The 14,081-nt window shown below is 38.7% G+C and overlaps 2 protein-coding genes across 3 annotated transcripts in view; both read right to left on the bottom strand.

Annotated features, from left to right (window-relative positions):
* The window catches only part of ANO3 (anoctamin 3), a 416,780-nt gene that overhangs the window by 116,123 nt on the left and 286,576 nt on the right, over positions 1-14,081 (bottom strand). The window lies entirely within an intron of this gene.
* LOC110576658 (gem-associated protein 4-like) lies at positions 6,828-9,979 on the bottom strand. The gene is given in 2 exon segments (XM_044919875.1): positions 6,828-7,006; positions 7,009-9,979. Coding segments are annotated over 2 exon segments (3,150 nt in total).

Below are 14,081 nucleotides of genomic sequence, written 5' to 3' on the forward strand. Positions count from 1 at the left end.
ACTACCCAGGCATCACAAAGAATGAAATCTTGCCATTTGCAATGACATGGATGGAACTGGAGGGTATTATGCTAAGTGAAATAAATCAGTCAGAGAAAGACAAATACCATATGATTTCACTCACATGTGGAATTGAAGAAACAAAACAGATGAACATCGGGCAAGGGAAGGAAAAATATAATAAGATAAAAATAGAAAGGGAGGCAAACCAAAAGAGACTCTTAACTATAGGGAACAAACGGAGGGTTGCTGGAGGGGAGGTGGGTGGGGGGATGGGGTAATTGGATGATGGGCATTAAGGAGGGCATTTGATGTAATGAGCACTGGGTGTTATATGCAACTAATGAATTACTGAATTCTACCCCTGAAACTAGTACTACACTATATGTTAACTAAATTGAATTTAATAAAACAAAAAAAAAAAAAAGAAAGAAAAGAAAGGTTTCTGTGTAGGAGTGATAGAATCAAGAAAATCTTTCTAAAGCATAAAAAGCATAGGCATTTAAATGACTCCTTCACTGAGGCAAGTGAAAGAAGAATTTCATGGTTTATTATAGTTTTTCCTGCTTTAGCCATACAAAAGTTCTTATATTCAAATTGATAACAAAGATCCTTCTTTTGAAATTATGGTGTTGGCTGCTGGTGTTACACTAACTTGCCTTTTTGCTTACCAAGCACAATTTAAATTTCTTCAATCCTAACTGCCTACTTAGAAGAAATCACATGGTATGGTAGACAGAACATGAAGTGTGGAATCACAAAAATTTAAGTACAAATTCCATCTTTACCATGTACTTAGTTTTGTGAGCTTGGGGAAATTACCTAACCTCTCCAATCCTGCTCTCTCTCCTGAGAAATGGAGACAGTGATCTTAACTCACAGAGCTGTTAGGAGTGTTATGAGAGACTGGATATATAAACTACTCAAGTATAACAGGATATCCAGAATCGTTCATTCTCTGTCAAGAGCATGCTTCTTCAATCAGATGCGAGCCTAAATAATGGCTAATTTCAAAACTTCACTAGAATCCTTCTCTCTCACTCTCTTTGTCTTTTTTCTCAGTAATTAGCTACCAGATTCATCTTTATTCCTTGGTTGTATAAGCCTTCAATAATAGGACTTTTGAGTTATACAAGTATAAAACCAGTAACAACCTATATTTGGGGAAAACTCTAGAGTGACTTGAATGGAGTGACTGAAGAATTAAGTATTTTTCTGGTAATATAAACTGGATATAAATTGTAATAAAACTGTATTTCTACAGACTGTAGTCTCTTTGGGAGGTGTCTCTTCCTTTACATGTATTTAAATTGTCCTATACCTGTATGTTATTGCTTGCTCCTAGGGAGAGGTGGGCTCTTTTTCAGCAGTTATAAAGAGAGAGAAAATGATACCCTCAGGATTACAGAAAACATAATCTAGTATTCGTTTTCCTCAGAATCTGGAAGAGAGGCCTCTATGAAAATGAATGAGTCTAGACACAGACAAAAACCAATCTATACCAGACTGACACATTCTACATGTAGAATGGTTTAAGACTGAATAACAAGCCTTTGAGAAATGCACTGAAGTTTGAACATCGCATTCCCTCCAATGGTTCCATGTGAGTTTGAAAGCAGCGATCTCTATGGTGGAACAGACAGCTCCTGGGACAAAGAACAGTCTCTCAGGAGCTGGACCTTATTCCACTGTAAATAGAGATCTCATTTTCCCTCAGATCATCATGGTTACTGAGGCTTAGGCATGTTGGTTTCTGGAGTACAGTTGTAACATGAAGAAGGTGTGAGTGACACATGTTTTGGGAGAGGTCTTGGAAGGTTTAACTTCCACAGCCAGAGAGCTTGGGTTTCATACTACCAGATGGGTCCTGATTTGTTTTATCTTACAGTATGTACAATCAGAGTTGATCACTCCCCACTTCCGCACAGCTCCCACCCTGGTCTAAGCCATCATCATCTCTGGCCTAGATTCCTACCGTGCTGTCCAACAAAGCCTTTGCTCACATTCTTGCCCCCAATAATCTATTCATAGCATAATGGCCAGAGTGATTCTTTAAAATAGAACTCAGATCATATGACTTCTCAGAACCCTATTGCATTCAAAGTGAAAGCCAAAGTGTTTTTCAGTGACCTACACAATCTCAAGCTCAATATCTTGCTAACCACCCTCTCCTACTACTTTACCCCTCACTCATTCTACTTCTTATCCTTTGGTCACTTGCTACGACTTGCCTGTCCTTGCCCCATCTTTCTCACCATGTCTATTCTTTTCCCTGTAGTATTTATTATCTTCTAATAAGTGAATCTATTTATTTATGTAAGTGCCATGAAAGAATAAAAAAGCCACGGCTTTTATTTATTTTTGTATACCAAGCACCGAGTTCTATGCTGGGCACACAGTAGTCACTCACTAAACATTTGTTGAATGGATGAATGAGTAAGTTAACTTATTTTAACTACATGTTCTATGTAATTTGTACCTCACCAAGAGATGATGGAAACAAGAATGCAAATAAACCAGAATTATTCTGTAAGAGGTGCTATGTCAAAATTCAAATTAGCATCATGAATAGCTGGCATAGTACTGATTATTAATTCAATCCTGTCAACCTTTAAGATGTGAAAATATCTAATGCACTTAAATAAAAGAGATTTCTACATTAATTCTACCATCAAGGAGTGAAATGTCAAGCTAAGAGCACATACAGCTAGAACATTTCTAATTTTGTATGTCTTAACTTTAAATATATATAGATCTTTTTCAAGCAGCATGAACTGTCTTCTTTTATAACTTCCTCAACTTAATTTCTCTTTTGTTATACCTCTACTTAAAACAAAACAAAAGTAGTTTCATTTTCTCGCAGCTACTGAGCAGGGGGTTGGTGAAGGGATGGTGTTGCCAGAGAAAAAGATTACTTTCTCCCTTGGAATCAAAAGCTCCCAATCTGGCGCTATTCTGTTAGCTCTGATGAAGGCAGGCTTTTCGGAGGGAACAAAACACCCACCGCCTTCACATTTCACATTATTATTTAATTATTCCATCCCAAATTCCCAAGAAGTAGAACATTCACTCTTGAGAGAAGAGGAAATTTAAAAATTGAGTTTTTACAAAGTCAATCTCTGTGAGCTGGTGGCAGAGAGCTGAAAGAAAACAGAATGTGGTAGCTCACGAGAGTAAGTCTAAGAAGAAGACAAATTGCTCATATGATCTGGAAATGTACTTGGAACACAAACACAGTAACAGATCATCTACCTATTCATTCATATGGCTTTCCAATATGAACCACTATCTACTGATGATGTGATCATCTAGAAATTGTCCATATGAACATGTGATATAATGAGGATTTGAAACCTGCTCTCTGCCAGACTCAGTGCTTAGCTCTGGTGAATGTAAATTTAAAAACTAGGGACTTGTTCCCTAAGGGATATTCCTATTTTTCAGCTAACAAGTCGGATACTTGCTGACGTGTTCACAATTTCCTTTTCTCTGTTCTTGTATCACAAACCCTTTCTTTTCCTTCCCCTTCCCTCCCTCCCTTCACCCTTCTTTTCTGGATCTTCCCCATCATCATTTAAGCATCTCATATAAGAAGAAAGAAAGAGAGAAGTGAAACCTCATGAGAGCTCTTTCCCCTCTCTGGCTATTGCTCTTCATCCTCCCACGCACAGGGTGCTGATGACATTTGCTGTCGCTTTTGCTTTTCCACTCCCTCGTCACTCTTCAACCCATGTCCATCTTGCTTGCACATCCATCTCTTCAGAGAGATGATTCTCACTGCTTTCACCAAAGATTTCTACAACCTCCAATGGAACAGGCCTCCTTCTTATCTTACTGGTCTGCTCAGCAGTATTTTACCCTGTTAACCACTTTTCCCTGAGACTCTTCCTCTGCCTCTTCCACCTACCTCCAAATCCTTCAAATGTCTACTCTCTTCTACCTTTTACAAGCTCACTCTTAGATTCATTTTCTTTTCTTTTCTCTAGTGGTTTCATCCTAATACATGGCTTATATTACCATCTATATTCTAAAGACTAAAGCACTTACCCTCAGTTCACACTCCTCATTGGGCTCTAACACAAATTTCAAACATTTTCTACTTGTATTTCTCAAAGGTCCCTCAATTACTAGCTTATGATCTTTATTTCCATAATTTCATCCCACTTTCTCCCCAAATTAGCTCTCTTCTTGTCAAAAGTAGTTTTCTACCGGCTCTTCCTTCTGCCAATAGTATTCTGTCCCTTTATCTTCCCATGATGGACTCCTTTTCCTTTACATCACTTTCTTTCAGATCACACATGCTAACATAACTACCTAGCCACATTCCCCATATAAGTTATTCTGTTTTAGGGGCACCTGCGCGGCTCAGTTGGTTAAGCATCTGACTCTTGATCTCGGCTCAGATCATGATCTCCATGGGTATAAGTCAAGCCCCTTGTTAGACTGCATGCTCAGCGGGGAGTCTGCCTGAGATTCTCTCCCTCCCTCTCCCTCTGCCCCTCACCCCACACGTGTGAACACGTGCTAGCTCTCTCTCTCTAAAATAAAGCTTTAAAAAATTTTTAATACATTATTCTGTTTTAATAATTGCATGGCATTCCTCATTATGCATTTTTTCTTGTCTATTTATTGCTTCTCTCTTCCCATGAGAACATTGCCCATTTTTATCTTAATTCCCATTTATCCCCAGAATGTAGCATATAATAGGTACTTCATTAATGCTCCTTGAATGAATAAAGAAATTGCTCAAGCCACAATCCTAAATTATCCTTGAGATCTTCCTTTCTTTTCCTATTGTAACCAAATCACCAAGTTTCTACAATTTAACTTAAATATTTATCAAATCTATATCTTTCTCTCCCTCTCTAATGCCATCCATGATATCTGTGCATCCAGTCCTGCTCTTTAAATCTATCCTCTTTTGAGGATTCTAAGGTATCTTCTTAGAAAACAAATAGGGTCATGATCCTGCCCTGCTTAAAATTATTCAATAGTTTCTCATTTTTCTTAAGAAAATCATCAGAAGTCTTACTCTACTAGGCATAATTATTTAGCCCTCATGATTCTTTCCATACTCATCTAGTACCCTTTTATTCTGGTACTAAAAAATGCCAGTGTCCTTCCTCCCACTACTGTCATGATATTCAATTGATTCCTATTATGATGGGATTTGTCATTAATAGATTAAGAGATCCCCAGATGATTAGAATGTGCAGTCAGTACTGAAAACCACATCTAGCCCTTTTATTTGACTTATTTTAGGTATTATCCATTTTCAAACTTTAATTCAAAGTTTATTTCTTTAATTTCACTTCTTCCCTTCCTCTAGTCTTCCCTCACCCTCCAGACTAGATCACTGCCCTTGATATAAATCATTCTAGCATCATTTATTTTTCTTTTAGGTCACTTATCACAGTTTGAAATTATGAAAGACTGACTCCTATGTAGTGTAAATTCAGTGAAGGCAGGGATGAGGTCTACTTTACTCATTGGATCCCCAATAGTTTGAGTAGTACCTGTTAAGATTATTTGCTGAATTAATAAATAATTGGAGATATGTAAGCAAAATAACTACCAATATTATAATAGGATATATGTATAAATTGGTCTGGGAACAGATGAGGAAATGATTAATTGTACGGAGGAGAAATCATGGGGAAATAAAATCTTATCACAAGACTGAGTTCATAAGACTTTGGTAATAAGTACTTATTGGTTGAATTAGTCCAGTGATCTGGGTATTCTGGGTTAAAATTCCCAGAAGAGACATAAAAAGGGAAACACAATTAAAGGAGTCAATAGAAATTGAGACCAAAATTCAACTTGCCCAATTCTATAACACTAGACACAGTATGTGACTAAATCCTTACCTTATAAAGAATCAAGGCACTGCACTGTTATTTTATATATATTTAAAAAGTGTTAATAAATATAAATACATCAATTTTCTAGGGCCACCTCGTTATAATTCAGTATTTCCTAATGTGTGTTTCTTAGAAGACTAATCACAGGAGCTCTCCTGTGGAAAAAAAGAGGGGTGGGGCTCCAATATCATATGTAAGTACCCGTGAGCACTTTATTCCACTGATAACATTTACTAGCAAATTATCTAGATATTTAATCAAAGAAATCATCAACATTTTTTCACCTTGTCTGTCTCATTTTTTAGAAAAGTAGCTGAATCACACTTGTAGTAATTTAGGGGCCCCTCAAATACTTAATTTAAAATTTTTCTCTGAATAAGGGAATGGCTAATTAAATCCTCAAGTTGTAATACTATACACCTCATAAAAAAGATGAGTTGTATCAAAATATAATGACAATTTAAGATATTCATAATGTATTATTAAATGACAGATTTGAGTAGTAGAATAGTATGTATAAAATGACTGCTTTTTTCTAAAAAATGTGTACATATTTATATATACTAGAAAATATCTTGAGGGACACCTAGCAGAATAAAATCAAGGTATTAACAGGGCTATTAATAAAGAAAAGGACATGATTTGGGAGACAGTAGATGTAAATTTTGACTTCTTATTTTGTGCATTTTTATACTTTAAATTTTTCACATTAGATTTTTTACTTTCTGTAATGTGATAAATACATCTTTAATGTGTGTGGTTTTTTTTTTTTTTGAAACTCAAACAAGAATTTTATAGTTTATATGTTACAAACACCTAAGAAACTATTTTCTTTACAGTTATTGCCATATACTTTTTTTGGCTTGTGTACAATTTCACATAACTGAAAAGCTTGTGTTTCTCAGCTCAAGCCCCTATAGACCCCACTAAGTCGGGGCCCAGCCGTTCTCTGAAGTACAAAGATCAGAAGTTTCTGATCTTCTGCAGCAGGTTTTGGCACCGTTCCTCAGGGCTAATGTTCTCAGTGATGGACTTCAAGAAGCACTGCTCATTTACCTTCTGGAGCAAGGAGCTACCAGAAGGGTTGGCCTTGCTCAGGGTTTCGTAGCAGGTGAGGATTTCCAAGGCCAAAACATAGAGCAGTGGAGCATGGCCATAATGTGCAGAACATGACAGAATACCTGGGTGTAAAAAAACAGGGTCTCCTGGGTCAGGTCCTGTTCTTGAGCCCAAGGGCCAACTGACTGTATCAACCTAACGGAGTCCAGGAGATTGGTCAGACTGTTACAGAGAAGTTTGACTACATGTCTCCAGCCTTCCATAGAAAGCCAATTACAACAACTCTGGCTTCAGAGAAACTGGAAAGCTCTCAGGAAGAGTATGGAGACCTGGAGGTCCTGGGCAAAGGGCTTCAGGTTGAGCAGAGGAACAAACTGAATATATTCCAGGCTATATGGGATGTGCAGGAATTGTTTCTCCAACAGTCTCCTGGTCAACTGGTAAAGGTACTGCCACTCTTGGGGGCTGCACCAAGGCATGACTTGTACCAGGGCCACCAGAAAGCCCTTGCTGAACAATTTGACCTCCTTAGGGTTGCCCACATCTACCACCAAGAGGGACAGCATCTGCTCAGAGATGCTGCTGGAGATGTAGCAGTACTCCATCCAGGCAAGAAGCCTTATGCCTGGACCATACCCAGGGTGGGCTTGGGAGGTCCACTCATCCTCAGAAAGCTTACAGATCTCAAAAAGCATGGCTGGCACCTCACACTTGAAGTGGCCCTCAAAGAGGTTCTTCATTCTCAGGTGCACCATCCAGTCAAGCTGCTCCAGCTTCCGGTGGAGCCAAGACAGGGATTTGATCCAGGTGTCTGGGGAGAAAGTCTCAGCATTAGCCAATATAATCTCACAGAGGATCTCCAGGATATGGATCACCAGATCCTTCCCATCCAAAGAGAGGCACCGTTTCTCCTTGGGGAGCTGCCAGTATTTGCTGAAGCAATCCAGGAGCTGGCACAAGCTGAAGATGAGGGGGAACGGAGAGCAGGTCTGGAGCCAGTATTCCTTTAAACACGCATTTGCTTCAAGAGTCTGGATGAAGATCTTCAAACCGAGGTCCACCTCTTTGACATCTAGCATCAAGAAAGGCAGGACGAACTCCTTTAGCACCTCATCTGGCCCAAGAAGAACAGCAACTGGGATACCTTGGGGCTTCACAGGATTCATTAGGCATCCCAGGAGCTCCAAAAATTGCTTTTCTTCCTTGGGTATAGAGAACTTTGTCCAGACGGTTTCTTTGAGGCATGACACCACAAAAGTAGTGGATGGATCTGGACCCTGCTCTTCCATGAACCTAAGGGCGGGGAAGGCAGTGAGAATCTGAGCCAGGAACTTGTGAGTGCCAAGACTGACCACAGCCATGCTGCACATTTTCTTCACGGTGATCTCCAGGTGCAATATTACCAGGCAGGCCACAGAAACTACAGCTTTAGCTAAGCCCTGTTCAGAGGCACTCTGTGCGAGCTGGTTAAAAGTTGTATTGAGGTCCTCCTGAAACCAGTTCAAGTAAGCCATCAACTTCTCAGAGAGACCCTTCTGCCCCCAGGAGAGCAGGGTGCCTGAGAGGACTTTATTTTTATCTGGCAGCGAGAGGTCTGCATAGCAGTCTAGAATCAAGCTGATCACTTGTCTGATCTGAGATTCAGGGATGGCTCTGTCTGTCATGGTAACTTCCATCACTGTTTCCAGCAGCTTTAACACCAAGTCTGGCTCTCGGAAGAGGGCCCAGTTATTAACCAGGCAGGCTAGCCACTCGTCTGAGAAGGCCCACTTCTCAGAAGCAAAAATGTAGCACATTTCCATGTCCTGGTCCATCTTCTGCTCAATAATGGCCATGGCAATTGAGGCGGTGATGTCCTTCTCAAAGCCCTCGTTCTTCAGCACCTTGGTGGTTTTCCTCAGGAAGTCCCCAACACGCTCTACCAGCTCCGAGACCACCTGCCTCTCCTCCGTGGACAAGCTGGTAGAATCCAGGTAGAGCTTCAAGTTCTGGCTGAAGGACGTCAGGTTGTCACACAGCCAGTAGCTGTCATAATTTGTCCCCTGGCTGCTGGTGAGCATGGCCTGCAGCTCCTCCCCTGACTCCCGCAGCAGACTGCACAGGAACTCAAACCCGATGAAGATCGTCTCGCTTGGAAGCTCGGCCAGGGAGGTCAGGCTGATGTCCCGTTTGGCCTCCTTTACCTTCTCTGCCAGTGCTTGTTGGTGATATGGGTTCTGGGTGTCCGAATTCCACACAGAGATCACCGTGGCCAGTTTGTCCAGATACATGGTTGCAGATACTTCCTGGGGGTCGTCCTCCATCAGGGCAAACACCGTCAGCATGTCTGCCAAGTTGGCTAATGCACTGCACTTCATTCCTGGGCACGGGATTCTATTTTGGATTTGCTTCAGCTCAGTGAGCAGCATGGCCAACAGGGGCATAGTGGGACATACATCTGGGTCTGACTTAAACCTCTTTGGAGGGTGGGAGAACTCATCTGAAGAGAACAAATACTTATGGGCCATTGTTCTAAACTGGGAGAGCAGGGGGTCCTGCTGATTACCTTTGTGCTTCATCATTTCCCACCAGACACTGAGGAAAAAGGCCACATCCTTTGAAGACGTGTCAACAGACATGTGCTCCAAAAAGCTCTCTAGTTCTGCATGGCAGATAGTGGTGGGCAGGGCCATCAGGAGCTGGATAAAGAGTCCAGAAGCTTCCAGCGACTTGAGCAGCTCAAAAAGGACCGTGTGATTGATGGTAGGGATCATGTTGCCTACTGAGAAGAACACATCTTCCTGCCACCGAGTGTCAGCATCTGAAGGGGTTATGGAGTAGGGCTGAAGAATCTTGGCCCAGATGATGATCAGAGCTTTCTTCTTCCAGGCAAAGGGCTGGCAGCATGCTGTGGCAGAGATCTCCCTTAGGGCCTCCACAATGGGCTGCCCAACGCGTCCCCAGTCAGACGTTTTCAATTCCGTCAGTGCTTTGGGGTGGAACAGCTGTTCTGCGAGCAAAAAGACCCCATGCAGAATAGTCATTTCCTCACAGATATTCACAGGTCCTAGGTCCATGGCGGCGATGCTGGGGGCCTAATGTGTGTTTTTTAAGACCTTAGAGGTTTAACTGAAACAGCAAGAGGTTTTTGTTTTTGTTTTGATAAAAGGTGTATGAAAGATATGCTTTTATCTCCTTTCTATTTATCTCCTCTCTATTTTTCTAATGAGCATTGATAGTTTTATTGTTTCACTAGAAAAAATAACATTCTTTAAAAGAGCACTTTTAAAAAAGCATTCAAGGAAAAAAAGTTGTCAGGGATAAAGAAGGGCACCACATAATGATAAAGGAGCCAATTCTCCAAGAAGACATAATAATCTTTAATGTGTATGCACCTAATAAGAATGTCAAACTGTGTGAGGCAAAAACTGATAGAACTGCAAGAAGAAACAAATGAATCCACTATCACAGATGGAGACTTCAACACTCCTCTATCAGAAATAGACAGACCCAACAGACAGAAAACCGGTAAGGAAATAGTTGAACTCAACAACACCATTGATCAAGTAGATATAATTGACATCTATAAATTACTTCATTTACAGCAGAATACACATTTTTCTAAAATTCACATGGATGATTCAAGAAGATAGATTATATTCTGGGCCATAAAACACATCTTAACAAATTTAAAGGAATAGAAATCATATTACAATGTCTGCTCTCAGACCACAGTGCAATTAAACTAGAAATCAATTACAGAAAGATAACTGGAAAATCTCAAAATATGTGTAGATTAATAACACACCTCCAAATGACACATAGGGCAAAGATGAAATCTCCAGAGAAAAAAATATTTTTGTACTATGTGAAAGTGAAGACACAACTTAAAAAATTTAAACTATTTAAACTTTAAATACAGTGAAAGCTGTGCTTAGGGGTAAATTTATAGCATTGACTGCATGTATTAAAAAAAGAAGAAAGATTTAAAGTCAATAATCACAGTTTCTACCTTACGAAACTAGAAAAAAAAGAGCAAATTAAATTCAAAATAAGTAGAACAAGAATTAGAACATACTATAACATTATATCAACAATACTTCAATAAAAAAAGATTTAGTGCATAAACCAGTAAAATTGAAAATAGAAAAAGACAACAGAAAAATTGATGAAACTTTCTGTTCTCTGAATAGATCAATAAATCAATAAGCCTCTAGACAGCCTACTAAGAAAAACAGAGAGAAGACACAAATTACCAGTATCAGAAATGAAAGAGGGGACTTGACTATAGATCCCATGGAAATTAAAAGGTTAATAAAGGAATACTATGGTTAATTCTATGCTAACATATGATAACTTAGATGAAATGGGCCAGTTTCTTTAAAGACACAATCTGCCAAAACTCACATACAAAAAGTACACAATCTGAATGGGTCTATATCTATTAAAGAAACTGAATCATTAATTAATAACTTTCCAAAAAAAAAGCACCACTCCCAGATAGGTACACCGATGGTTTCTACCAAACATTTAAGAAAGAAATTGTGCCACTTTTCTATAATGTCTTTCAGAGCATAGAAGTGGAGGGGAAACTTCTTAACTCATCTATGAGGCCAGCACTACGCTATTACCAAAATCATACAAAGGCACTCCAAGAAAAACAAAAACAAAAACAAAAACTACAGAACAGTATCTGTCATGAACAAACATGCTAAAAATTTTAACAAAATATTAGGAAATAGAATTTAACAATGTATAAAAAGAATTATATACCACAACCAATTGGGATCTGTGTTAAGTATGCAAGGCTGTTTCAATATTTGAAAATCAACTGATGTGATCCATCATATCAACAGGCTGAAAAGGAAAAATCATATGATCATATTAATAGATGCATAAAAAGCACTTGACAAAATCCAACACCCATTCATGATTAAAAACTCTAAGTAAACTAGCAATAGAATTGAACTTCCTCAACTTGATACAGAATAGTTACAAAACACCTACAGCTACATACTTAATGGTAAGAAACTAGAAGCTTTCTTACTAAGATCAGGAACCGCTCCTTTTCAACATTATACTGGAAGCACTGGCAAGTACAGTGTGGTATAAAAAGAACAAAAATGGTACACAGATTGGGGAGGAATAAAGAAAACTCTTTTGTTCTCAGATTACATGGTCAGATGACATAGAATGTAAAAATTTCAAACAAATCAACAATAACAACAAAAACAAATCCTGTAACCTAATAAACAATTACAACAGGATTTTTTAAGATGAAAGGTTAATATACAAAAGTTAATTGCTTTCTTTCAGCAATGAACAGTGGAATTTGAAATTAAGAACACAGTACAATTTACATTAGCACCACAAAGATCTAATTACTTAGGTATAAGTCTAAGAAAACATGTACAAGATCTATATGAGGACAACTACAAAATTCTATTTAATGAGATCAACGAAGAACCAAATAAATGGAGAGAGATTTCATGTTCATGGATAGGAAGACTCAATATTGTTAAGATGTCAGTTCTTCTCAACTTGATCTATAGATTTAGTGCAATGCCAATCAAAATTTCAACAAGTTATTTTGTGGATACTGACAAAGATTATGGAGAAGAAAAAGACACAAAATAGCCAATATGATTTTGAAGGAGAAGAACAAATTTGGAGGATTGGCATTACCCGATTTCAAGACTTACTATAAAGCTGCAGTAGTGGTATTAGTGAATAAATAGACAAGTAGATAAATGGAACAGAATAGTGAGCCTAGAAATAGACCCACACAAATATCAACTTGACTTATGAAAGTCAACTGATCTTTTGCAAAGGATCAAAGGTCAAACAATGGAGCAAAAACAGTTTTTTAAACACATGATGCTGGAACAACTGGACATCCACATGTAAAAACTAACTAACTAAATAAAGCTAGACACAGACCTTACACCCTTCATGATAATTAGCTAAAAATAGATCAAGATCTAAATGTAAAACACAAAACTATACAACTCTCAAAAGACAAAATAAGAGACAATTTATATGACTTGAGGGTGCTTTTAAAAATATAACACCAAGAGTACAGTCCATGAAAAAAATTGATAAGCTGGAGTTGCTTAAAATTAAAAACTTCTGATCTGTGAGAGACAGTGTCAAAAGAAATGAGAAAACAAGCAACAGACTGAAAGGAAATATTTGCAAAAAACACATCTGATAAAGAACTGTTATTCCAAAATATATAAAGAATTCTTAAAACTCAACAATAAGAAAACAAACAACTCAAGGGCCTTAACAGAAACCCCACCAAACAAAATATATAGACGGCAAATAAGCACATGAAAAGATGCTGTACATCATGTGTCAGGAAAATGCAAATTAAAAAATGAGCTACCTCTATCCACCTACTAGAATGGCCAATATCCAGAATACTGGCAACAGCAAGTGCTGGTGAGGAATTGGAGCAACGGGAACTCTCATTCATTCCTGGTGGGATTTCAAAATGGTATAGCCATTTGGGAAGACAGTTTGAAGGTTTCTTACAAAAATGAACATACTCTTACCACATGATCCAGCAATTCACTCCTTGGTATTTACCCAAAGAAGTCAAAAACTTATGTCCACACAAAAACCTGCACAAGGATGTTTAAAGCAGCCTTATTCATAACTATCAAAACCTGGAAGCCACAAAGATGTCCTTCAGTAGGTAAGTGAATAAACAAACTGTGGTACATCTAGATAATGAAATAGTTTTCAGCACTAAAATGAAATGATCTATAAAGCCATGAAAAGACATGGAGCAACCTTAAGTGCATATAACTCAGTGAAAGACGTCAAGCCTGAAAAGGCTACAAATTGTACGATTCCACTATATGACATTCTGGAAAAGGTAAAACTATGGAGACAGTAAGAAGATCAGTGGTTGCCAGGAGCTGAGGGTGGCGGAGAGATGCACAGGCAGAACACATAGGATTTTTAGGGCAGTGAAAATACTTGCATGATACCATAGGGTAGATACATGTTATTCGTGTTATTGTACATTTGCCCAAACCCATATCATGTACAACATCAAGAGTGAACACTACTGGGGGCACCTGGGTGGCTCAGTTGGTTAAGCGACTGCCTTCGGCTCAGGTCATGATCCTGGAGTCCAGGGATCGAGTCCCGCATCGGGCTCCCTGCTCA

This window comes from Neomonachus schauinslandi, chromosome 11 (assembly GCF_002201575.2).
Source record: "Neomonachus schauinslandi chromosome 11, ASM220157v2, whole genome shotgun sequence".
In the NCBI taxonomy this organism is placed as follows: Eukaryota; Metazoa; Chordata; class Mammalia; order Carnivora; family Phocidae; genus Neomonachus; species Neomonachus schauinslandi.